This window comes from Bubalus bubalis, chromosome 5 (assembly GCF_019923935.1).
Source record: "Bubalus bubalis isolate 160015118507 breed Murrah chromosome 5, NDDB_SH_1, whole genome shotgun sequence".
Classification (NCBI taxonomy): domain Eukaryota; kingdom Metazoa; phylum Chordata; class Mammalia; order Artiodactyla; family Bovidae; genus Bubalus; species Bubalus bubalis.
Genome location: NC_059161.1, coordinates 109954105 through 109979452, shown reverse-complemented (window position 1 = coordinate 109979452; position 25348 = coordinate 109954105). Strand labels below are relative to the sequence as shown.

The 25348-nt window shown below is 45.8% G+C and overlaps 1 protein-coding gene across 2 annotated transcripts; it reads right to left on the bottom strand.

Moving 5' to 3' along the window:
* Positions 1–4572: 4572 nt before the first annotated feature.
* On the bottom strand, positions 4573–24314 carry DDX25 (DEAD-box helicase 25). Of its 2 annotated transcripts, none has more exons than XM_006057683.3 (12): positions 24113–24314; positions 23417–23483; positions 23124–23168; positions 22279–22414; positions 20783–20875; positions 20595–20697; positions 19461–19575; positions 17890–18067; positions 10695–10932; positions 9091–9253; positions 5922–6110; positions 4573–4847 (listed from the first exon to the last, which is right to left on the bottom strand). In XM_006057683.3, exons 1-12 carry the CDS (start codon positions 24173–24175, stop codon positions 4786–4788), a joined length of 1452 nt encoding a protein of 483 aa, XP_006057745.1. In that variant the 5' UTR covers positions 24176–24314; the 3' UTR covers positions 4573–4785. The 2 variants fall into 2 exon arrangements, with proteins under 2 accessions (XP_006057745.1, XP_006057746.1); XM_006057684.3 differs by lacking the exon at positions 24113–24314 and adding an exon at positions 23658–23811.
* Between the last annotated feature and the right edge of the window lie 1034 nt (positions 24315–25348).

Genomic DNA, 25348 nt, shown 5'->3' with positions numbered 1-25348 from the left:
CACGTGTATTTTGTGAGAAGAGTTCAAAAGTTTCATGTTTAAAGGTGGGGTGGAAGACCGCATTAAAAAGAGATAATGGTGCCTGTGTGTGTGTCAGTCGCTCAGTTGTGCGACTTTTTGTGACTCCATGGACTGTAGCTCACCAGGCTCCTCTGACCATGGGATTTTCCAGGCAAGAATACTGGAGTGGGTAGCCACTTCCTCCTCCAGAGGATCTTCCTGACCTAGAGATTGAACCCAGGTCTCCTGAATGGTAGGCAGATTCTTTACCATCTGAGCCACCAGGAAAGCCTACTATCCTCCACCCCAAATTCATGTGTTGAAACTTTGCCTGCCTCTTGCCTCACCATGTGATGGTGTGTGCAGGTGAGGCTTTGGGGAGGTAATTAGGTAATGAAGGGGGCCCCCATGGTGCGACAGTGGGATTAGAGACGCCAGGTAGAAGCCATGTCCCTCTCTCTCAGCCACGTGAGGACACCGTGAGAAGCCAGACCAGTCTGCACTTCACCAGAAGCCGACCCTGCCGGACCTTGATCTCAAATTTCCCGGCCTCCAGAAATTTAAGGAAATACATTTCTGTTGTTTAAGCCCCCCAGTCTATGTGGTGTGTTTTTGTTGTTTTTTTTAATAGCTTGTTTTAAAAAATCTTTTTATTTAATTGGAGAAGGAAATGGCACCCCACTCCAGTACTCTTACCTGGAAAATCCCATGGAAGGAGGAGCCTGGTAGGCTGCAGTCCATGGGGTCACTAAGAGTCGGACATGACTGAGCGACTTCACTTTCACTTTTCCTTTCATGCATTGGAGAAGGTAATGGCAGCCACACTCCAGTGGTCTTGCCTGGAGAGTCCCAGGAACGGCGCAGCCTGGTGGGCTGCCGTCTATGGGGTCTCACAGAGTCGGACACGACTGAAGTGACTTAGCAGTAGCAGCAGGAGGATAATTACAACATTGTGATGGCTTTTGTCATATAGCAACATTAATCGACCATAGATATACATGCGTCCCCTCCCTCCTGAACCCCCCCATCCCTCCAGGTTGTCAAAGAATGCTGGCTTTGGACGCCCTACCTCCTACATCAAACTCCCACTGGCTATCTATTTTCCATATGGTAATATATATGTTTGAATGCTAGTCTCTCAAATCATCCCACCCTTTCCTTCCACTGAGTTCCAAAGTCTGTTCTGTCTGTATCTCCTTTGCTGCCCCACACGTAGGATCGCATCATCTTTCTAGATTCCCTATGTATGTGTTAATGTATGACGTTTGTCTTCCTCCTTCTGACTTGGTTCACTCTGTGTGGCATTCTGTCATAGCAGCCCGAGCCCACTGAGACATGAAGCAGGAAGGGAAATGGGGGAAGAGGGCGGTGTCTCTGACAGTGGTCTCGCTGCCCCAACCCTCCTTAGAGAGCCCGGGAGAACAAAAAAGAGAATGTTGGCCTGAGGGAGCCGCACCACGGGGGAGGAGCAGTCAGCGGAGGGGAGGGAGGAGTGGGAGCCCCAAGTCTTCTCTCAGCCCGTGAGTAAAAAATGTAGAAAGATGCTGGGCTGAGTTTTGTAGGAGTCCTTCCCAAGGCTGAGAGCTGGTGCTCCCCAATGCATAGCGCAAGGCTGGGGTTTTTCTTGGTCTGTGGGTTAGCATGTCATGAGGGTCTTCAGTATACAAGCTGACTCCCTGAAGGTGGTGGAGGGTGGAATAGGGGGAGGAGCTAAGAGGACCCAACTCTTCTGTTGTTCGGGGGAAACTACTGTGGCCTCTGGACCAGTCTGCAGGGTTGTCTGTTTGGTAGCAGCAAGGGCCCTGAGCTCGGAGGGTGAAGACGAGCAGGCCCATGGGGAGCCCCTTGCCCTGGAACCCACTGTAGCATCCGTGCCTGCAGTTGTGCTAAATCTGGGTCCTCTAGCTGACCTGCCCCTGTCCCCACCTCACCCCGTGCCTTGAGTCCAAGGGAAGGAGGCTGAGCCTCTCAGGGAACCAAAAGCAGAAACGAGGCTGGACACTGGCTCCTCTCCCAGGATCTTGTCTGGAAAGGTACCACACATCTCCCCAGCAACACTCCAGACTTTCCACCATTGACATGTGTGGAGGTGGCCAGGGCTCTCCTGGGGCCTGAGCTCTGCTGGGAGCATCAACACTTTCTCAAGGGCAAAAGCCATCGCATCTCCTGGGAAGGGCTGTCAGACATCCTACCAGACCAGGACCCACGCATTCGCCTTTCCTGTCACTCATGGTCGCCTCTGATCCAGCACCTAACGTCCAGGACCTGTGCCCCCTGCAGCGAGGTGTTCACTCACAGCTCCCACTGGAAATCATAACCCTGCTGTACGTAATCGGGAATTTCAATATGCTCACGGTCTGAAGCTGGCCAAGATAAACCAAATGGGTCTGGTTTAGTATCTGGTGCCAAGTAATACACAGCTGATTAACCCAGCTCCCAGATGCGCTGGAATCATCTGGCCATTCCCAGCTTCTCCATGGACTCTTTCTCTCAGACAGGCATCCACGGAGGGAGCCGATCTGGCCCGGCCAGGCACGAGGACGCGGAGACTGCTGGCAGTTCTGAGCAGGGTGCTGCTCCCCCGAGACAAGCCTTGGGAATGTTGACTTGCCAAACCAGACGATCAGTGTGCAGACAGCTGAGATGTACACAGAACGGGGGTGGCTTTGTTCCTCCTTGATAGCGAGACAAAGGGAAGTGTGGAGAGGGGCAAAGGGGGAGGAGAAGGACACACACTGTGTGCAGACGCCGTGGGAACAGCTGCCAAACGGAAGGCGTTTGCCAGGGTAACTGGTAGAGATTCCATTAGAGATCGGGTCCAGAAGAGGAAGTGGTAGAGTCTTGTTTAGGAGACCCCAGTGCTCAGCTGACTGTGATGCAAAATCCAACTCAATTCTCAAATAGTGCGAGAGGTCTAGCGATCCTGATACACTTCCTATGGTTATTCATCTTGTGCTACAGGACTGGGGTTCAAAACTAAGATGGCAAACATCAGGGAAGGACGTTAGTGAATGAAGAAATGGCAAGAGAATATTTACGCAACAGAACAAGTATTCACAGAGTGCGTATTAGGCGCTGGGGGCTGGGTACCGAGTGGACAAGCTGATTTGTCCCAGAGAGGAAGGCAGACACGTAAATGGAGAACATGCATGGACCTTCAGAGGCAGAAGCTCCACGTTTTACAGATTCTGTCCCTGGGACTTGTCTTTGCCTTGGCATCTCCTCCCTAACACAGTGGTCTTAAGGACCTGCGGCTTTACCTGTTCTCGGCTATGACAGGTAACTGTTTCTGGGCTCTACCCTAAGAGAGTCTGGACTTCTGTGTACAGTATGGGGAAGAAATCTGTATTTTTCTCCCAAGTTCTCCAGGTAATTCTGGTGATGAACTGGATCTGGACCTGTCAGGTAACAGCAAGGTGGTACCAAGTACCTGAGGCATCTTGCAGCCCATGTCCTCTCGGTAAAAGGAAATGCAGTGTCTGCTCCTCTGGGAAGCTGGCCCCATGGTGCTGGTGGTCCCTCCTCTGTGCCCCTTATTTAAGCAAACACCATTATTAAAACAAAGCTTGCTAATTCGGAGTCTCAGCCGTGAGGCTCTGAATTCGGAAATGACTGGTCCATCTGACTCATCTCTCCCCTTGGTGTGTAGCCTACACGATGCACAATAAACACCTGTTGGAGGATGAGGATGTCGGGTGAATTTCATCTGTGTCTGAGCCCTGCCCACGGGAATAAAACAATGGCAGGCGACATGCACGTGGAATACCAGAAGAGATAGGCCGGGAACCACCCTCCAACCTGGGATGACAGGCACACTCCCCAAGGGCGCTGGTGGCCGCTGCCGTGACAGAACTGCAGCCTGACTCTGGCCGCGGATTGCAAAGCCTGCTCAGGCTTTCTGGGAGAGTATTGATTCCCCGCCACCACCCTGCTTTCTCAAGCCCACTGTTTCATTTTTCTAGAAGTAAATGTGAGAAATGAAAAGCATGTCATCGGGACTTGTAGGAAAATGTCTAGGATTCTCACACCCACCTTGAGATTCTGAAAAGCAAACCTGACCACTCCCTGAAATGTCACCTCCTTAATAAGGCAAGTGGGTTCCCCCAACCCCCACTGCCTGTCTTAAAGAAATGCCTATAATAAAACCACATTTTCATAGACTATAAAATAACTGAGGATGGATTAAATCTTCTCTAATTTGAAGACATTAAGAACTACAATAGAAAAATATTTTGAAATTCTCTGTCAGTTGAAACGTTAAAAAAGAAGCAAAATGTTCTTTCAAACTGTTTTACTTTGTAAAGATTTTACCCTGTACTCACAGGGAAGAAGGGTGTGTGCCTGTGCGTGGGGGGGTGTGCATGTAGGGGGTGGGGGTGGGGTGGAGACCCTGGGGTGGGAGGTGCAGCGCGTGTCAACCACTCAAATTCCAAAACAGTGATGTTCTACTGCCATCTCGTGGCGCCCTGAGCTGTTCACAGGTGGCACGACCGACTCAGGTGCTTTATATGAACTAAATCCCACAACATCCCAGTATCCCTGCAAAGATGTTTATCTGTGAAGAGACTGGAGTAAGAAATTATCTCACTTTTTTATTCAAAAGAATCAACTGCTTCACATCAATTTGGTTCAAAAAAACCTCAGGTCTTAAAACTAAGGCTACCATGACATTTATTTTGCCATACGTAACAGCTTCATGTTGTAAAAGGCTCAACATAAAAAATTACCTTCAAAACCTACATTCTCACATAAACCAAAATACATCTAAGTGAAAAAGTTATTTCTTCAATATTCAATCTTTTCAATTTCATCCATGTCTTCAGGGTCGAGTTGCTTAATACTGCTGTCTAAAAGAGCAAAAGAGAATGGAACAGTCTTATCCCAGGGCCCAAATGAAATTTCATTCCATCCAACTACATTTCTGAAGACAATGACACCTCATATGGAAATCCTCAAGACAGGAACATTCTCTAGATTAGGTAAGGACGGGCAGGTGTCCAAACAAGCAATTCACACCAACCACAACAGCATCAAATGCACCAGACAAGAGAACATGCATGTCCATATACCCTGGGGCAAAAAAAAGGCCAAAGTGCAGTGAGGGCCTGGGAAGGGGCCTGGCTGAGTTCATGGGGAGTGAAGTGGGTGTGGACATACATGGGGGGGACGTTGCTGGATGGCAACAGGGAGCATTGATCACCACAGCAACGGCAATTTTAATGGGTCTTTCTCCACACCCATCCCTGCTCTGCTATCCTAACACAGGAGTGCTTAACCAACTTCCCTGAAGGGTCCACAGTTAGTAAGCAAACCTGTTAAAATTATATTTCAAATTCCACATCTGTGCCTATGTGCACTCCCCCAGGGACAGTATTCTTTGTTTCCCACAGAGGATAAGTACCACTGTCCTAAAGGTGAAAGATAACGTTTGGAGTCCTGCAAGGGTTCCTCTTCCCCTGCTCCCCAGCCATCTTCCCAGCAGGTTATCAGAGCCTGTCTTGTTTAAATGAGGGGAAGGAGGGCTGGAGGAAAGCAGCCAGACTCAGGATTTAGGATTGCCCAAGTTGGTCGCTGGGACAACAGGGAAGAGGAAAATGTAGACAAAAAAGAAAGCTGGGGACACAATATAATCTTCCAGGATCTCATTACTTACGGCGGTTCTTTATGATGTAAAATCTGGTTTAGATCCCAGAACGAGCAATAAGATAGAAATCTGAGCTCACATGAATCCCACTTGGTTTTTGGGTCCTTCTCTACCCCTGTCTCAGGTTAGGAGCTCTGACACTGAAGAGTGGACAGCTCCTACTGTCTGGTTCCCGCCCCCATCCTATCACATCATGAACCCTGAACTTGAGGCCCGCAACACACGGCCACTGTCAACGTGGGCAGGTCCACAGCTCTGACTGAAGGGTGCCACTCACTGAAGTGGTCCTGGATCTTCATCAGTAGAGGCAGCTTATCCACCTCGATCATGTTGAAGGCAAGGCCCTTTTTCCCGAAGCGGCCCGTGCGCCCGATACGGTGGAGGTAGGTCTCGTAGTCCGGCTCCTCTGCCTGGTTCACAGGGAGGTCAAAGTTCACGACGATCGTGACCTGCTTCACATCAATCCCTGGAAGAGAAAGGACACCACAGGGCCCTGAAGCTTCCACCTCAGGACCCAGCTATCCAAGAACCACATTTGCTGAGGGAATTCTCACTTGACAGACACAGTCTAGAATCAAGCTTGCTTTGACACATATTTGTTTGTAAGTATGTATAAACTGTGGAAAATTCTTCAAGAGATGGGAATACCAGACCACCTGATCTGCCTCTTGAGAAATTTGTATGCAGGTCAGGAAGCAACAGTTAGAACTGGACATGGAACAACAGACTGGTTCCAAATAGGAAAAGGAGTACATCAAGGCTGTATATTGTCACCCTGTTTATTTAACTTATATGCAGAGTACATCATGAGAAACACTGGACTGGAAGAAACACAAGCTGGAATCAAGATTGCTGGGAGAAATATCAATAACCTCAGATATGCAGATGACACCACCCTTATGGCAGAAAGTGAAGAGGAACTCAAAAGCCTCTTGATGAAAGTGAAAGTGGAGAGTGAAAAAGTTGGCTTAAAGCTCAACATTCAGAAAACGAAGATCATGGCATCCGGTCCCAGCATTTCATGGGAAATAGATGGGGAAACAGTGGAAACAGTGTCAGACTTTATTTTTCTGGGCTCCAAAATCACTGCAGATGGTGACTGCAGCCATGAAATTAAAAGACGCTTACTCCTTGGAAGGAAAGTTATGACCAACCTAGATAGCACATTGAAAAGCAGAGACATTAGTTTGCCAACAAAGGTTCGTCTAGTCAAGGCTATGGTTTTTCCTGTGGTCATGTATGGATGTGAGAGTTGGACTGTGAAGAAGGCTGAGCGCCGAAGAATTGATGCTTTTGAATTGTGGTGTTGGAGAAGACTCTTGAGAGTCCCTTGGACTGCAAGGAGATCCAACCAGTCCATTCTGAAGGAGATCAGCCCTGGGATTTCTTTGGAAGGAATGATGCTGAAGCTGAAACTCCAGTACTTTGGCCACCTCATGCAAAGAGTTGACTCATTGGAAAAGACTCTGATGCTGGGAGGGATTGGGGGCAGGAGGAGAAGGGGAAGACAGAGGATGAGATGGCAGGATGGCATCACTGACTCGATGGACGTGAGTCTCAGTGAACTCTGGGAGTTGGTGATAGACAGGGAGGCCTGGCGTGCTGCGATTCATGGGGTCGCAAAGAGTCGGACACGACTGAGCAACTGATCTGATCTGATCTGATGTATGTTTACAATGCTAGGTAAGAGTGTCAGTAGAAGTGAACTCTACAGAAGTCTAACTATGTACAAAGTGTGTGTGTGCGTGTGTGGCAGGCGGTTGGGGCTCTCACTGAGCCAAAGAGCCCCTCTCTCTGCTCCCGCTGTGCTGAGTCCCCTGCAGGTTCTCTTCCCCATCAGGGCCCAGCTCTGCCCCATTCCACAGCCACTGTTCTCATCAATTTTATCCATGGCCTCAATTGTCATAATAATTTCTGGACTGGCTCCCCAGTCCCTCATGTCCTACTCCTCTAATCCTCACCATGGTTGCCACAGCGATGTCCAGAGCACTTGTGTTTAGAACCTGGCTGCCCAAACCGTACAGGATAAAGTACAAATAACTCAAGACTTCCAAGGGTTCTCCTCTTCCATCCATACCTCTCACACCTAATGTTTCCAGGAAGACTTCTGGGCTCGCCTGGGGCCTCCACGCCCAACACTAACACGCTGTCTGGCTCGTGATCCTTGTCCTCCCTGTACTGTGCTTTGACTCGAGCTATCTGTGCCCCCTTTCCTCTGGGGTTCTGCAGATGCGCAGTATAGTATGGTAACCATTAGCCTCACGAGGCTATTTAAATTAATTCACATTAAAAATCCAGTTCCTCAGCCACACTAGCCACACTCCCAGTGCTCAAAAGCTACTATCTATGGCTTGGACAGCAGAGAATAGGAGATTTCTCTCAGTGCAAGCATTTCTATTGGACAGCGCTGGTCTAAAGGGTCAGAGGTGGTGTGCTCCCTAAGGGAAGGCCGTTTTTCAGGCTGCTCCTCCTCCAGGCTTAGCCCTCACGGCAGGTCCTCAGTTCTGTCGGGTGAACCAGTAATAAACTAGGAAACAGGGTTTGAGTATGTGGCATAGGCAAGGATACAATGGGGAAGTGAGGAAAGTAGGAAGACCCTTTACTTGAAAAAAAGATTTTTTCCCCAGCAGTCAATAGTTTTAAAATTAAAAACACCTCAGAGATGACCAACATCATTAGTCATTAGGGAACACAAGTAAAAAACACAAGACACCACATACATCTACTGGAAAAGTTAAGATGAAAAAGTGTCAATACCAATTACTGACAGGGATGGAGAACAACTAGAACCCTCCGGTACTGCTGGTAGAAATGCAAAATGGCATGGCTACTCTGGAAAACAGTTCTGCAGTTGCCTCTAAAGCTAAATATACATTGACCCTATGACTGAAAAATCTTACTTCTAGGTATTTACCTAAGAGAAAAGAAAATGTATGTCTGCATGAGCCCTATACATGAATGTTTATTACAGCTTCAGTCAAAATAGCCCTAAGCTGTAAGCAATCCAAATGTCCATCAACGGGTGAACGGATGAACTAATTTGGTACACGCATTCAATGGAATACTACTCAGCAATAAAAAGGAATGACCTATTGATACATGTAACAACACTGATGAATTCCAAAGTATGACGTCAAGAGGAATAAATCAGACACTGAGGTTACCAATTACATGTACATGGCATTCTGGAAGAGACAAAAATACAGAAGCAGAGATCTGGCTCAGTAGTTAGTGGTCAGGGGCCATTAGTTTCAGAGACTGATTGCAAATAAGCACAGAGAAATTCTGAGGGGAGATGGAATTGTTCTGCATTTTGATTACAGTGATGGGTACATGACTACATATGTTTGTCAAAACTCACTGAACCACATCCTTAAAAAGAGTGAATTTTATCATATGTAAATGATAACCTCAATAAACCTGACTTTAAATACACACATACACACCTCGAGCGCAGACATTGGTGGTTATAAGGACTTTCTCCTTTCCGTCCCGAAACCTCTGGATGATGGAAGCTCGCTGATCCACAGTCAGCTCTCCACTCAGCAGAGACACCTGGTGGCCATCCTGCATCATCTCCACAGTCAACCATTTAGCATTTCGACGAGTCTGCAGGAAAATCAAAGGCCAGCACCACACCCAAGTTGAAGCAGCCTCACTGTGTGTGCAGCGCTCATGTCTGCAGGGCATGGGAGCTGGGGGTACAGGGGTTGTAGAGGGGTTTTGCTCCTCCTTCCTTTCAGGCCTAGAGAGACCTGTGAATGTGGCAGGGAGTTCCCCTGCCCCCGGGCCTCTAAGGGGCACACCCTCTCAACCTGTCAGAGCTCTGCTTCTCAGCCCTGAAACAGAATAAAATGCTCCGTCCACCTCTTGTGGTGGTCAGATGACAAAATGAGGTAACCTAACAATGATGATGGGCTCAATGGTAAAGGATCCACCTGTCAATGCAAGAGAGCAGGAGATGTGGGTTTGATCCTTTGGTCAGAAAGACCCCTGGAGAAAGAAATGGCAATCCATTCCACTATTCTTGCCTGAGAAATTTCATGGATAAAGGAGCCTGGCAGGCTACAGTCCATGGGTCTCCAAAGACTGAGACGCGACTTAGTGACTGAACAACAACAACGATGATTAAGTTGTTGTGTGTGCCAGGCACCTTGCAAAAACCTTTACTTACATCACACTCATCTACTTCCATAATGATCTGATGAAGCAGGTGTCTAAGCTCATTTGAAAACACTAAAAAATTAACCTAAAGCATAAAACCATTAAGTGCTCTGCCCAGGGTTACATGGCTACTCTGCGGCAGGGCTGCACTTTCCCTTACTCTACAGGTGTGTTTCCAAGGCCATCCACTGCTGGGCGGGGCTCTTCCAGGATGGGGGCAAGGAGGTATGTGGAACAGACTTTGCTCTCATGGAGCTGACAGTGTTCACGTGGTGGTGAAAAAATACAATCCAGAACAGGAACACGAACAATGTCAGAGAGAAAAGTAAATATGAAAAGAAAAATAAAGGGCTATCAACAGCGAGTAACTGAGTGGCTGCCTTGCTCATAGTAAGTTTGGAAACAAAGAGAACATTTTTAACCTGATAAAGGGTATCTGTGAAAACAGCCACAGTAACATCAATTTGAATGGGCACATGTTAGAAGCAGTCCCTCTAAAAGAAGCATGCCTGGGGAGTTCCCTGGGGCCCTAATCCTAATTCCAGTGGTTAGGATTCTGGGCTTTCACTGCCATGGCCCAGGTTCAATCCCTGGTCAGGGAACTGACCAAGCTGCATGGCATAACCAAAAAAGAAAAAAAATTTAAATCAACATAAAAGGAGGATGCCCTGTTTCGTGTCATACTGAAGTCCTATTTCATCACTTCAGTGTGACCCATAAAACACAAGTAATCTCTATTCAAAGTTGCTCTGAAAATTGAACGACATCATGAATAAACAGTGTGGAACACAGTGCCCGGCTCCCTGGTTCTCACTCATCTGACTGTCCCCTGCCCCCATCTGCACGGAAGTCTGGGCATGAGGAAGGCGAGTCCCAGTGGAGCTACCTGGCAGAAGATGATGGCCTGGCCTATGGTGATGCCGCCGTAAATGTTGCAGAGAGCCTGGTACTTGTCTTTCCTGTTCCCGCACAACACGTAGTACTGTTGGATGTTGTTCAGGGTCAGCTCCTCTTTTCGTAACTTGATAACATTGGGGTCAGGAATGATTCGCTCGGCAAACTGCCACACAGAGTCTTCAAAGGTCGCCGAAAACAAGAGCATCTGGCACTCGGAGGGTAAAGCTCTGGGAGAGAGAAGGGAAAAGGGCATCACCCAACCGCCAGGCCTGTCCCACTCCAGGGGGCAGCTCCCAGCACTGGACGCCCACGGCCATCAGCTGTCCCCCATGCCCCCGCTCCCACCCCAGGGTCACCTTGAAGGGCGCTGTGGACACAAGAACTACACCTGCTGCAGGGGGCCACGCGTCAGCCCCTCCCTCCCACCCAGGGTTTGGGGAATGCATAAACTGAACACAGGGCTCCAGAGTGGAGGTCAGCTAAGAGATCTGGAGGGCTTGGGGGTTTCCAAGCCAGTCACCTCCTTAGGAGAGACGGCTTATAGAGCCTAGTGTGTCAATCCAGGGGCTGTTTATGGGAATCATCTCACACGAGCTCCATGCAGATGAGGGGCACAGAGGCTCATCACTCAAAGGCAGGTGTTCTATCTACTGAGCAGGAAAGAACAGTCACGTAAAGTCTATGTGGAATGGGAAGACCTGGATATAAATAAAAGGGTGCAGAAGGGGAAGATGCTGCTGCATGGAAAATGCAAGCTAAACCCACACTGAACACAGGACAATTGATACCCCAGTTCAAAAATAGGTAAGATGAACCCAAAGAGTCAGCAGTTAAGACAGAGCTAAGTCTGGGGAGGAGAGAGGGCTGGTGACAGGAGACGGCCTGCAGGGCACTTTCTGGAGCACTCTGAGAAAGATTTCAGTCTTGACAGATCCACTGTTCCATGAGCATAGCCTCTCTGCGATAATTCACCCAGTGTACACTTAGGATTTCTCTGTACATATGTTAAACATCAATTAAAAAGTTAGTTTTCAAAAAAACAGAAGAGACCAGAGAGAAATCACTGCCTTTGAGAAGACAACAGAGCACTTAAGAGGAAAAGTCCTTAGTGCTAAAAGGGAACAGGAGAGTTCATACAACTCAGCGATTCCCAAACATTATACCAAGCCTGGGACCTGAATCCCCAGGAGCTTTTCACACAACTGGACCGATTTCGGGTTGACTGTGGGAAACTGACTACATGTGTTACCTTCTCAGTGTCCCACATCACACTTATGTGATTATAAAGGGATGAAGATATGAACTCACAAAACGTGAAGAATCCAAGAAGAGAAATGGGTGGAAGAGACATTTCAATGTAGTTTTGCAAGATGGAAAAGCATGATAACGGAGAAGGTGCTTGAAGCTAAGATACATGTGCTACAGAGGGAAATGCTGATGGAAAGGCAGTAGATGTCTCAGAACCCTGGGAGGTCTAAGACCTGCGAGACCAGAGAATTCAGAGGAAGGACTGGCAGGGGCTGGGGGCCTCTGAAGAGACTGGAGGACAATCTGCATTGGCCATCTGTTCTACTACAATCTTTCATCTGAAAAGACGGCCCCAGGACTGGTACCCCAAGGCTGGGGCCATTTCCCTCCAAAAAGTAAATTTATACAAATCATCCAAGGGAAAGAAACATGGGTTGTTCTGTAGAACACTGGATTTTAAAGATTTAGTATGCAAAAAAAATGCAGACTATTAATAATTTTTATACTGATAAAATATTGGTTACTTGTTAAGACACTCATTTTGATATAAAATTAAATGATTTTTTTCATAACATGAATTTCACCTGTTTCTTTTTTTAATGTGGCTATTAGAAAATTTTAAATTACACATGTGGCCTGCATTGTATTTTTATTGGACAGTGCTGTGGCTTAATGTATTTTAAACAAAAGGAAGGAAAAACTAAAAACTGGAGTCTTAAAAACATCTTGACTTCTATGAAGTTTTTATACAACACAGAAAATATAAAACAAAAGGCTGCTAGACGTTGTTTCCAAACACAAACCAGCCTCTGTTCAACCCTAGCAGGAGCAGCAGACAGAGCAAATATAAACTCTGGCAGATTCCATTCAACCTATGAACTCCTTACCAAAGAACACGAACAGCTCTTACCAGCTAAATGTCTGCATCTTTGTACACAACACTACTAAAAAGGCATATGATCTGCTTCCCTGTGATACTGAACTGTTCACTACCAAAGTTTTGGGGCTCTTTGTTAGGTCAAACTTGCAGAAGCCTTATAAGATTTCTTTCTGTGAAGAAATGGAAGCAGAGTGCTTCCTTGGACATGTGTCTACAAGATGCCAGGCATTGTAGCTGGCCACCGAAAGGATTTAAAATTTTAGTCTATTTTCAAAGCTTGAGATAAAAACAATGTCCATCTCTAATTTAGAAATAAATTAAGGATGAGAAAGAGATTATAGTAAAACAGAATTAACACACTGTATCTCCAAAACGGTCTGATGACCAATGAAGATGCCATATACTGACTGCACCCGAGTTGTCTGGTTGTAAAGGCTGCAACAAAAACTCACAGCAAATATTTAAAATGGGGAACTAACAAGGACCTACTGTACAGCACATGGAACTCTGCTCAATGTTATGTGGCAGCCTGGATGGGAGGGAGGTTTGGAGAAGAATGAATACATATATATTAAAAAGCAGAGACATTACTTTGCCAACCAAGGTCTGTCTAGTCAAAGCTATGGTTTTTCCAGGAGTCATGCATGGATGTGAGAGTTGGACCATAAAGAAAGCTGAGTGCTGAAGAACTGATGCTTTTGAACTGTGGTGATGGAGAAGACTTTTGAGAGTCCCTTGGACTGCAAGGAGATCCAACCAGTTCATACTTTGGCCACCTGATGCGAAGAACTCACTCACTGGAAGACTCTGATGCTGGGAAAGACTGAAGGCAGGAGAAGGGGACGACAGAGGATGAGATGGTTGGATGGCATCACCGACTCTATGGACATGAGTCTGAGTACGCTCTGGGAGTTGGTGATAGACACGAAGCTTGGCGTGCTGCAGTCCATGGGGTCACGAAGAGTTGGACATGACTGAGCAACTGAACTGAACGGAGTCCCTTGGCTGTTCACCTGACACTATCACAATATTGTTCACTGGCCATACTACAAAACAAAATAAATACTTCAAAAGGAAAAAAAAACTCGCAGGAAAAAATGACTTATTTATCCTTTCTTAGAAATAAAACTGCTTCTGAAGTCCAGCCAAGTTGAGGACTTTCTCATTTCTTTACTAACTTTGTAAGGAATCCATCTTTTAATTTCTCAAGTTTAAGTCATCTCTGTGGTTTATAATCTTTTTCCCTGAGGAGAGGTTTCACTTATGATGAGATCTAATAGACTTTGGGGTGTTTGAAAATGATGGACATTTTAGGTATGGATGACCCAGACGATGGATTTATGGATGCAAAGGATCTGAATGACAAACACTTGGTCTACTAAAACAAGTGTGCAGATGCGTGGAAGGACATTCCAAGGGAGCTGGAAATTCTTACAGGTCTAAAAACCACTGTTGCTGGCTCCTAAGTATTCTATGCTTAGGAGGCTATCTCACTGGACCGATACCAAGAATCACTGTGGGCTTCTCATATATATATACACACACACACACACACACACACACACACACGTGTGTGTGTGTATAGAACAGATAACTAATAACGACCTACTGTATAGCACAGGGAACCCTACTCAAAACTCTGTAATGACATATATGGAAAAAGAATCGAAGAGAGTGGCCATATGTATAACCGAGTCACTATGCTGTACAGCAGAAAGGAACGCAATGTTGTAGATTACTGTGTATGTGTGCTACATTCCAAAAAACTTTTTTAAAAAAAGAATCAGTGTGGGCTTACTGATGGCAGAGCTCCAAGTCAAAATGAATTTTACATCTGACTATATTCTTTTTTACTGCCACATACAAGGAGAGAAGGCTGCAAGGAGTCCCAAGGACACTAGAGCAGAGAAACATCCTATAGCTCTGTGAGACACAAAGCAAAGTGTCACGACTATCTCTGTCATTAAATACAGGTAGTATGTGTAATTAGTTCTAATGGATTTACACTCTCTTCGTAAAAAGCTCCGTAATTCTGTATTATAAGAATATACAGTAGGGACTCCCCTGGTGGTCCAGGGGGTAGGACTCTGTGCTCTCACTGCCAAGAGCCAGGATCGATCCCCAGTCAGGGAACTAAACTCCCACAAGCTGTGTGGTGCGGTCAAAAAAAAAAAAAAAAACCAACAGCACAGCCTCCAAAATTTAAGCATCCAATGTTTTAAAAGATTAAATTGCTGTATCAGAGATAAAACATTATTTTATTTTTCTCATGCATATTTACCTAATTCTCCTATGAATTACTACTTATTGCCACAGTTTAGTTCGACGGTTTGTTTTGTTTAAACAGAAAAGCACATAATATATAATTTCAAATAAACACATATTTTACATATTTTTATGTTAAAGTAATAACACATGTGCATGATTAGTTCTTCTGTATTATATATACTATTATATATACATGACATGTATGTGTGTGTGTGCATTTCCCTGCTGTGACTGGGTTGGCTTCCTAAAAAGTTGGTCACCGTAGGGAAAGAAGTAACGTAAGAAATTTCCCCAGATCTGGTCGACACAAATTTTGGAAATGAAAAGCATGTGCCACGTGTGTAGTACAATGAAGAAAAAAAAATTTGAACCAAGCCGAGAGGTCTCATTATACTGTGGATAAAAAGATTCCAAAATCTTCTAGAGAAAAAAGAACATCACAGACAAAAGTCTGGGGATAGGGATGACATTAAACTTTCCAGTAGCAACACCAGAAACAGAGTATTAACTATAGTAAAACAACCAACCAAACAAAAAAAACAACTACCATTTTTCTGTTTTCAACACTGTTTCTGAATTTATAGGGAGCAAGCTTTCTAGGACAAGATTCCACATCCAGGCAAAATCAACTCAGAGATCGAATTTACAGGCACAGTAAAAACATTTTCAGACATGCAGGGGCTAGAAAATGGACTTCCTACACCTCCTTTTGCAGGAAGTCACTGGACTGTATGTTCCAGCATATTCAGTAAACCAAGACAAAGGACCCACAGGACAGGAGATTCAAAACTGGGACTGAGGACCGAGGAAACTGACACGACTGTGGCTGCAGGAGTGCAACCAGCCCAGCTAAAACCAGAGACAGTGTGTGTGGAGGATCTCCTGGAAAAAAACCACTGGCGCTTTAAGATGCATTTGACTGTCTAGAGATATCACTGACATATGACACCTCTACATGACGACAGTGGCCAAAAAAGGAAAACAGGCAAATTTAGGGGGAAAAGTTACACACAAAAAAACATAACTAGAGACTCCCTTGTGGTCCAATGGTTAAGAATCTACCTTGCAATGTGAGGGGCAAGGGATTGATCCCTGGTCAGGGAACTAAGATCCCACATGCCCACAAGCCACAAGCACTGAGCCTGCAAGCCCTGGGGCTGACGTAGTACAACTAGAGAAAGTCCATGAAATTCAATAAAGGCCCAGTGCAGCCAAGATAAACAACAACAACCCACATAATAGTTCAATGCTCCACAGTGAACAATACTTGTGTTGTGATAATAATATTAATACTGACCATTAATGTAACCAAACTCGTATGATACAACCACCGAAGCCATAGAGGGGACAGTATAGTGAGAGTGGGGGTGGTATGCTGCTGCTGCTGCTAAGTCGCTTCAGTCTTGTCCGACTCTGTAGGACCCCATAGACGGCAGCCCATCAGGCTCCCCCGTCCCCGGGATTCTCCAGGCAAGAACACTGGAGTGGGTTGCCATTTCCTTCTTCAAGGCATGAAAGTGAAAAGTGAAAGGGAAGTCGCTCAGTTGTGTCTGACTCTTAGCGACCCCATGGACTGCAGCCCACCAGGCTCCTCTGTCCATGGGATTTTCCAGGCAAGAGTACTGGAGTGGGGTGCCATTGCCTTCTCCAAGAGGGTGGTATAGAAGGACTAAATTCCCACTTTCTCTAATGGGAAGCCAGCTGCTGTTTAGTTGCTCAGTCATGTCCAACTCTTTGCAACTCCATGGACTGTAGCCCACCAGGCTCCTCTGTCCATAGCATTTCCCAGGCAAGGATACTGGAATGGGTTGCCATTTCCTTCTCCAGGGGATGTTCCCAACCCAGGGTTTGACCTGCATCTCTTACACTGGCAGATTCTTACTACTGAGCCACCTCGGAAGAGACAATATACAATGAGAAGCAGCAATGAGAGCTTGTTATTTAAAGATATGACAGTTAATGCCAAAACGGACAGTGTTCTCTAGGGTTTGGGGGCAGGGGATTACTGGTTTTCATTGTAAGTCTTTCAATATCCTATTTGAATTTAACACAGTCCCTTGTAGCTCAGTTGGGAAAGAATCTGCCTGCAATGCAGGAGACCCGGGTTCAATTCCTGGGTTGGGAAGATCCCCTGGAGAAGGAAATGGCAACCCACTCCAGTATTCTTGCCTGGAAAATCTCATGGACAGAGGAGCCTGGTGGGCTACCGTCCACGGGGTTGCAAGAGTCGGACATGACTTAGCGACTAAACGACCACCACCATAATGCTTTAAAAATAAGTGATACAGAGAGGCCCACTCCCAGAAATTCTGATTCCATAAGGTTCAGGTTAGGCCTGATAATCTGAAATTTTAAGCCCCATGGTGATCCTGGGAGAGAGGCCTAGCAAAATGGCAAGATTTACTTAATAACTTACAGGCAAGGTCAGGACTAGACCACGAGGTTGCTGACCCCATGTTACTGCGTCTTTACAATAGCGCTATGGGGTTTTAGTAAATTCTCTTTAGAATTTTGCTCAAATATAAGATTATTGGCAAACTTTGGTGCAGACCCACTATATGGATTTCATCTGTGAGCCTGCAGCACAAGAGTAAAGCAAAGTTATAAGATGAAGTGGGAAATTACAGGTCGAAGGCTCACTGAGCTGCTAAAAATCATGAAAACCCAATCTGCTTTGAAGGAGAAGGAAGTGGGGAATAAGCAGTAAAGACAATGAAGAGCAGTGGACAAATGAAATCCCTTATCCGGACAGAAGATCCAGGAAGAAAAGGATGGATGTGAAAGTTACCTTTGAATACGAATGCTTTGGTCTGCAAATCCCTGCGTGTCGATCATCACATCAGCTTCATCCAGGACAAACACACGAATCTTAGTCAAATCAATTAATTTTCGCTTGAAACACCAATCCAGGACAGTCCCAGGAGTGCCAATTACAATCTGTTTGGTGACATCCGTGCCTCTGGGAACTATGGAGAAAAGGGTTGGAAGGTCTTCTTTAGCTGGAAACCACTCTAACCGTCTGGAATTCTGAGTCACGCAACACATTTCCTATTGGTTTCCCAAGGGCAAACCCTGAGGGTCATTGTGGTTTTTGACAGAGTTTTAGGAGAAGTCTCCGAGTTTCTTGGTTTACAGTAACGGTAACAGTCCTGAGTAACTGATTCTGCCTCACAGTCATTTAAAAAGCCGGCCTGCAACATCTCCACTGTCCTACAGGAAAGTGGCACAGCAGGGAAAGGCCTACAGACCCTCCCCAAACGGAAAACCACCACAAAGTCCATCAAGAGGTCCCATGAAAAAAAATGATGGAATATTATACAGCTGGTGAAAAGGAGGACGTGGGGCTATACACACTGACACGAAAAGATGTTTAAGATGCGTAAGTTTTTAAACAGTACAAAAAAAAATGTTCCCATGTTTTGTCAACACTCAAAAACAAAAAACCCCACAGATTTGATAACAAAACCATAGTTGTCTTTGGAAACAGGTTTTTGAAAGATGAGAAGGAACAACTTATACTTTTACCTTTGAATTTTCTGGGTTTTAAAGACTTTTTTAAAGCTATATGCATGTAGCACTTTCATGAAGAAGTAAAACAATAAAAGCTGTTCTGTACAAAACAACTGAGCCTCACAGAAGAGAACAGGCAAAAGCACTGAGCTGTTGCTCCAGCTGTGGGAGTGATAAGCTAACATGCACTGGATCTTTACCACATGCTGGAGGTGCACACAGTGCTCCATCTCTATCATTTCATTAAATTCCAGTTAACGACTCTATGATACAGGTGCCATTATGTCCTCATTTTAGAGGTGAGAAAGCAGAGAAGGTATTAATATACCATGATTGTTGGTGGAGTCAGGATCTAAAATATGAGCCAGGGAAGCTTCCCTGGCAGGCCAGTCATTAAGACTTCAATGCAGGCAGCGCAGGTGTGATCCCCTGCCAGGGAACTAAGATCCCACATGTCACAGGGCTCAGCCAAAAGAAAAGATGAAATTTAAAAGTTGGCTGCTGCTGCTGCTAAGTCACTTCAGTCGTGTCCGACTCTGTGCAACCCCACAGATGGCAGCCCACCATCCCAGCCATCCCTGGGATTCTCCAGGCAAGAACACTGTTGCCATTTCCTTCTCCAATGCATGAAAGTGAAAAGTGAAAGGGAAGTCGCTCAGTCATGTCTGACTCTTAGCGACCCCATGGACAGCAGCCTTCCAGGCTCCTCCATCCATGGGATTTTCCAGGCAAGAGTACTGGAGTTGGGTGCCATTGCCTTCTCCTAAGTCAGATAAAAATAAATAAATAAAATAGTTAAATACACACACACACATATATATCAGCCAGGACTGGCTCGCTGGTACATACTTCGATTTCCTCGAATGGCATACATCACTTGAACATCCACACAGAATTTCCCCATCCGTTCGACCACACGGCCAGTTTGCAGAGCCAGTTCATAAGTAGGAGCCAAGCAGAGGCACTGACAGAGAGACAAGGGGGAAGGAGAAAGCTTCATAAGAGCCATTATGCAATTCTGAAATACAATTAAAATTTGTGGAGGTATAGTGACATTATGTATAAAATAGATAACTAATGAGAAGCCACTACATAGCTCAGGGAACTCAGTGCTCTGTGGTGACCTAAATGGGAAGGAATCCAAAAGAGAGGGGATATATGTATCTGTGTGGCTGATTCACTTTGCTGTACAGTAATTGTAAAGCAACTACACTTGTGTCTGCTCAGTCATGTTGGGCGTGCTCCGTCAGGTAATGATTCTTTTTGGCCTCATGGACTGGAGCCCACCAGGCTCCTCTGTCCATGGGACTTCCCAGGCAAAAATCCTGGAGTGGACTGCCATTTCTTTCTCCAGGGGATCTTCTCGACCCAGGGATTCAGCGTGTGTGTCCTGTGGCTCCAGTTCCAGCCCCTGCTCAGCCACGCTCTGACAACTGCGACCTCGCAGGCAACCTCTCCCTCTCCAAGGCTGTTTCCTTCTGCGTTAATAAGAGGGCTGGGTGAGCTACAGCCTTATAGCCATCACTACTGAATGCTCACTTTATGTTGCGCATAGTGCTAAAAATGTGTATTATTTCACTCAATCTGCATGACAATCCTATGAGGCAGATACCCATTCATTCAATGTTTAAGAAGCGGTTTCTACAGGGCAAGCACCGTGCTTGGTGTCAGGGTTCAAGGGCAAACTGGACAACTGTGATCCACACCTTTATAGATGTTATTTTTATTAACAAGAAAATGTACTCCTAAAGATTTACTAACCCTCCTAAGGTTTTCAGCTGGTAGGCAGACAGGCTGGTATTGGAACCCGTCAAACTATGAAGACTGTGCTCTCAGTCACTACCCTACACTGCTGCCTATAATCCTATGATTTTAAGAAAGAAGGTCTATTCTAAATACCATCACATCACGGCAGCACTGCTGCCCATCACTAAAATACCACTGGCGCTGCAAGCAGTCCTCTCTCTCTCAGCCTTTCCTTACCTGTGGAAACAATTTCAAGGCATTAACTCTGCTGAGCATTGCCAATACAAAAGCAGCTGTCTTTCCTGTTCCAGACTGGCTCTGGGCTATGAGGTTCTGGGGTCTGTAGGAAAGAGGAGACGCTGGGCATCAACTGAATATGAGACCAAAAATAACCAAGGTGCAACACTATTTCCCTGGAAACTCACGGATGTGCCAGCATCATTGGAAGAGCCATCTCTTGAATTTTGGATGGTCTATTAAATCCCATTGCATAGATCCCTTTTAGTAACTCTTCCTTGCTGTCAAAAAAAGAAATCAAATACTTGAAGGCTATGATGCATCAGTAGCCTCAGAAATACAAACGTGAAAAGTGCATTTCTAAATTAGGCCACTTTGCAACTGAGTATGAAAAGCATTAATAATATATCTAAATCTCAACTCTCAAACATATACAATCATGCCTGTACATTTGGAGCAGTAAAGCAATAAGTTATGTTATTAGCTTAGACCAAGCATAGTAGTAAGGGCCTAAAGGTGAACTCTCTCTTGAACTAAGAGAAAAAAAAAATGGGAAAACTCGTCTGAAAGAAATACAATTTTCCAGGAGAGTTTTGCTTTCCACACAAGCAGAAAACTAAGTGATATTTATCATTTATTTCTTTTAAGTCAATGACAAACTTCTATGTTTTAACTGCAATTTTCAGAGAAGACAAAATTTCATTTAGGTGATTCTTTTATCAGTTCTATCTAGAAGAAGATGCAATATTAGCTCATTCTTCTAAGCTGGTATTTTAAATGCCTCTTTCCTGGTCGGGGGCAGGGGTCTCAAGACAGGTGTTCAGAAGAGAATAAAGTGAAGTAGGCTGGAATACTTCCACTACAGTGACATGCACAGTCTGGATGTGTTTAATTGGTAGATGAACTGCTAGATTACTGGCAGCCAACTTTTCATCATAGGTAAGCGTCTCCCCATTTAGAAAGAGGGCATCAGGATTTTGGATTTCTCCACATCAGTAACTTTCCCTGTTAAAATACATTTCCTTAATGCCAACTGATAAATCCCTAGGAAATACAAACCAATTTGAGAAAGTTATTTACATACCATTTGAGACAAAAAAGAGGTAAAAGTTTGTAACTTATCTCAAGGAATATTTGGGCCACCAAATTTCCCATTATCTGTATTCTGGTATTGTTATTGCTGTTTAGTCACTAAGCCATGTTTAACTCTTTAGCGGCCCCATGAACTGGACTGCAGCCCATCAGGCTCCTCTGTCCATTGGATTTCCCATGCAAGAAAACTGGAGTGGGTTGCCATTTCCTTCTCCAGGGGATCTTCCCAGCCCAGGGATTAAACCTGTGTCTCCTGCATTGACAGGTGGATTCTTTACCACTGAGCCACCAGGGAAGCCCTGTATTCTGGTATGGAGAGTAGCAATGTGGCTGTGTCTGGCTTAGCTATCCCCCATAGCACAGCAAGGTTAAAAATTTTACCATCAGAAAGGTGCTCAAGTCATTGTACAACTCAGATAGCCTAGTGTTCCTCTTTGAGTTGTATTTTATTTCCAGGCAAAACGTCCACATCTCAGTTGAATGCTGATTATTAGAACATGAAGGAGAATCTGATGGGTTTATTATTAGCAGATTAGTTTGTTCTGTGCTACACTTTCTGGCATTTTCCCACACTTAAGGCACAAATACTCACAGCCGCAGCTCTTCAAATGTTTTCACTGAGTAGAGTGGAGAGCTGGGATCCTTTTGTAAGACTTCGACCCGGTGACTGGATTCTACTAAGGACTGCCGGATTAACTTGTTTAAGAGTGAATTAGCTGCCAAATCCACTAGAAAAGCAAGGATAAAAAAGGGGATATTGCAGGGGAAAAGTCAAGCCTCCCAAATGACATCTAACAAGTTGCTTCCTTCCATTCAGTGACTGTATATCAAGCAACTGCTCCTGCTGTCATTTTTCTTCTAAAAGAAGGTTTTAGAAAGAATGACACAGCACTGAGAATTCTTTTTTTGTTTCTTAGACTCTGCCCTACACCAGACTCTATCCTCAAGCAAGCCTACATCCACTGCCACCAGACCTACTTTGTCCTTGCCAGCTGAAAATTCTTAACCCATTCCTACATATTCTGTTTCAATTTTCCTCTGAAGAGGTAATCCCCACTCCCAAGTTAGTGTTTTTTCTGACATTCACTATTCATAAAGAAAACAGAAGCAAAGATGGTTCTTTTCCACTTAAGATATTATTCATTCACATTGTGAAGTCATGATTACATGAAACAGAAGTGAAGTGAAGTCGCTCAGTCGTGTCCGACTCTTTGCGACCCCATGGACTGTAGCCCACCAGGCTCCTCCATCCATGGGATTCTCCAGGCAAGAATACTGGAGTGGGTTGCCATTTCCTTCTCCAGGGATCTTCCTGACCCAGGGGACTGAACCCAGGTCTCCCACATTGCAGGCAGACGCTTTAGCCTCTGAGCCACCAGGGAAGCCCTACATGAAACAGAATGCTAGTAAATACCCACAAATGGATTTATTTCCTACCTACATCATCTTCATCATCTTCTTCGATCCTATTAACAGAACCATCTAAAAGGATGTGAGAAAAAAAAAACAACAACTGTAAAGATAAATGCCAAGAAGAAACGTCTAGCATATTATCCCAGTTTCTCTTGCTGACTCTACAGTGTGTACAAAAGGGTCAAGCAGTAGAGAAGAGGGTAAAAAGACTGGGAAGGTAGTGGAGGGCCCTGAGTGTTAACGGAGCTAAAGCTGGGATATGAGGAAAACAACACTTTTTCAAGGAACTGAGCCCAATCTCCTTTAACAGCACTCACCTATGTTTGGGATGGTAGCACTCTTGATACCCAGAAGGTTCTTCTGGGGGTGGATGAGGTTTGAAAACTATTGAAAGATACAAAATCAATCAATATTAGGAAGCAAACCATCAAGCAGCCCAGTGCTGCCCCCTAACAGACTGGAAGGAAGAAAGGGAAGATCCCCCTCCCAATACCGTTTCTTTTGCAATGTTATGTATAAATGGGTTCCTTTGAGGAACTCATCTCCTGTATGAATTACCCTAAAATTGGAAGGAGACTTTCCGCTGCCCCTGCATGTGAAATTCTTCTTTATAAGTCTCTGGCCTAAATGGGACGGTCCTTGGGGGTCACAGGACAAGCAAAGGAAAGTAGACAGGAAAGCGTGTTGGTAGCTAAGATGAAGATGAAGGCTAGCCGAGGCTTAGTGGTCAAATTGGGAGAACAGAAAACTCGGGGTCTACTTGGGGCCACCAGCTGCGTTCCCTCCCGGCGCAAGTGTCTTCATTTTGCCCTTTCCAACCCAAGGTCTTGTTTCTCTCGGAGTCTCCCTTCCGGTGGCCCTCTTCCAAATCCTTGTCACATCTCCTCTCTTACCACCTGACACCCCACTCCAAACGCTACCGGGGCTCCCCCTTCCCCTTCCCAGCACATTTCCCTCAGGGAGTGCTGTTCTAGCTCCCACCCGCTGGCCCTCCCCGGCTCGGTGGCGGTTACGTGGCCGTTCAGCCGCTCGCTCTCCGCGGCCCCCGCGTCGCCTCCCCAAAGTAACGACGCCATCGCTGCGACGGCTGCTTCCGGCCCCAGCACGTGCGACAGTCACAGGCGCGAGGCAGCACGCGGCCCCACGCAGCAGCCAATGGGCTTTCCTCCAGCCGGGCGGGGGTGGGGGTTGGGGGAGAGCCACCACCCGCAGCGCGCAGGCGCCCTAGCTGCGGGGAGGTGGGAGGAGTCAGGGGCGGAGGGCGTGGTCCGGGGAGGAGCGGGCGGGCGGTAGCTGTCCTCCACCCGGCCGGAGGTCCGCGCTAGGCATTAGAAACCCGGCACGGGCGCTTCTGTGGTGAATGTTAGAATGTTAGGCTAACCTCTGCTGAGCCAGCAGCGGCGTGGGAGACTAAGCGGCAGGAATCTCCGCACTGATTCGAGAGTCCTACCTCTTCTCCCCCACCACCCTCTCCCCAGACTATTCTTCAGGTGGTGGGGCAGGACCCCTGCACCCCGCTTCAAACTCGCATGTTCGCCTTCCCCCGAAATTTCTGCTGCTACGTTTCAAGATGTCAGAAAGGCTAGTAGTGAATGGCATAGGAAAGTGGAGTCAGACGGAGTGAGGTTCACTGGACAAATGGGAAAGATGCAGAGAGGAAGTAAAGTTATTCAAATTCTAACTACTGTCCCTGTTACTCGATACCTGTCATGTTTCCAAATACCGGTTTATTTTCATCTTAGTTCTGATACGTGCCTCGTGCTGAAACAACGCGGAGAAAACTGTTTCCCCTTTGGTACAGCCGTCACCTCCCACCTTCACCTACACAATCAGGGATAGATTCTACTAAATGACTGCTAAATCTGGACAAAAGAGGCAGAATATTCTTTTCTTCAAATTTGCTAACCGGAATCTTGAGATTTCAATCAGCATCTCTAGAAAAACGTGCAAAATCCTAGTTATGACCTCTCCGTGGTGCTGAAGCAAGACTCCCTATCCTTGTTCGGTCACTCAGACATCTCGGTCATTTGTTATGAGACGATCACATTCCTTTTCAGCCCTTCATGTGGAATCTAATTGTAAATGGTTTTGACTCTCAATGATAGCTTTCTACTAATTTAACTACGAATAAAATCGGGTCAAGTTCTTTAAATTTAACGTTCTATGATTTTAGCGGACTAGAAATTATCCTATCTTTTATTCTTGTCCTTGCGCAGGCCCCAGATCATGCCTTGTTGGAGGTGCATTGA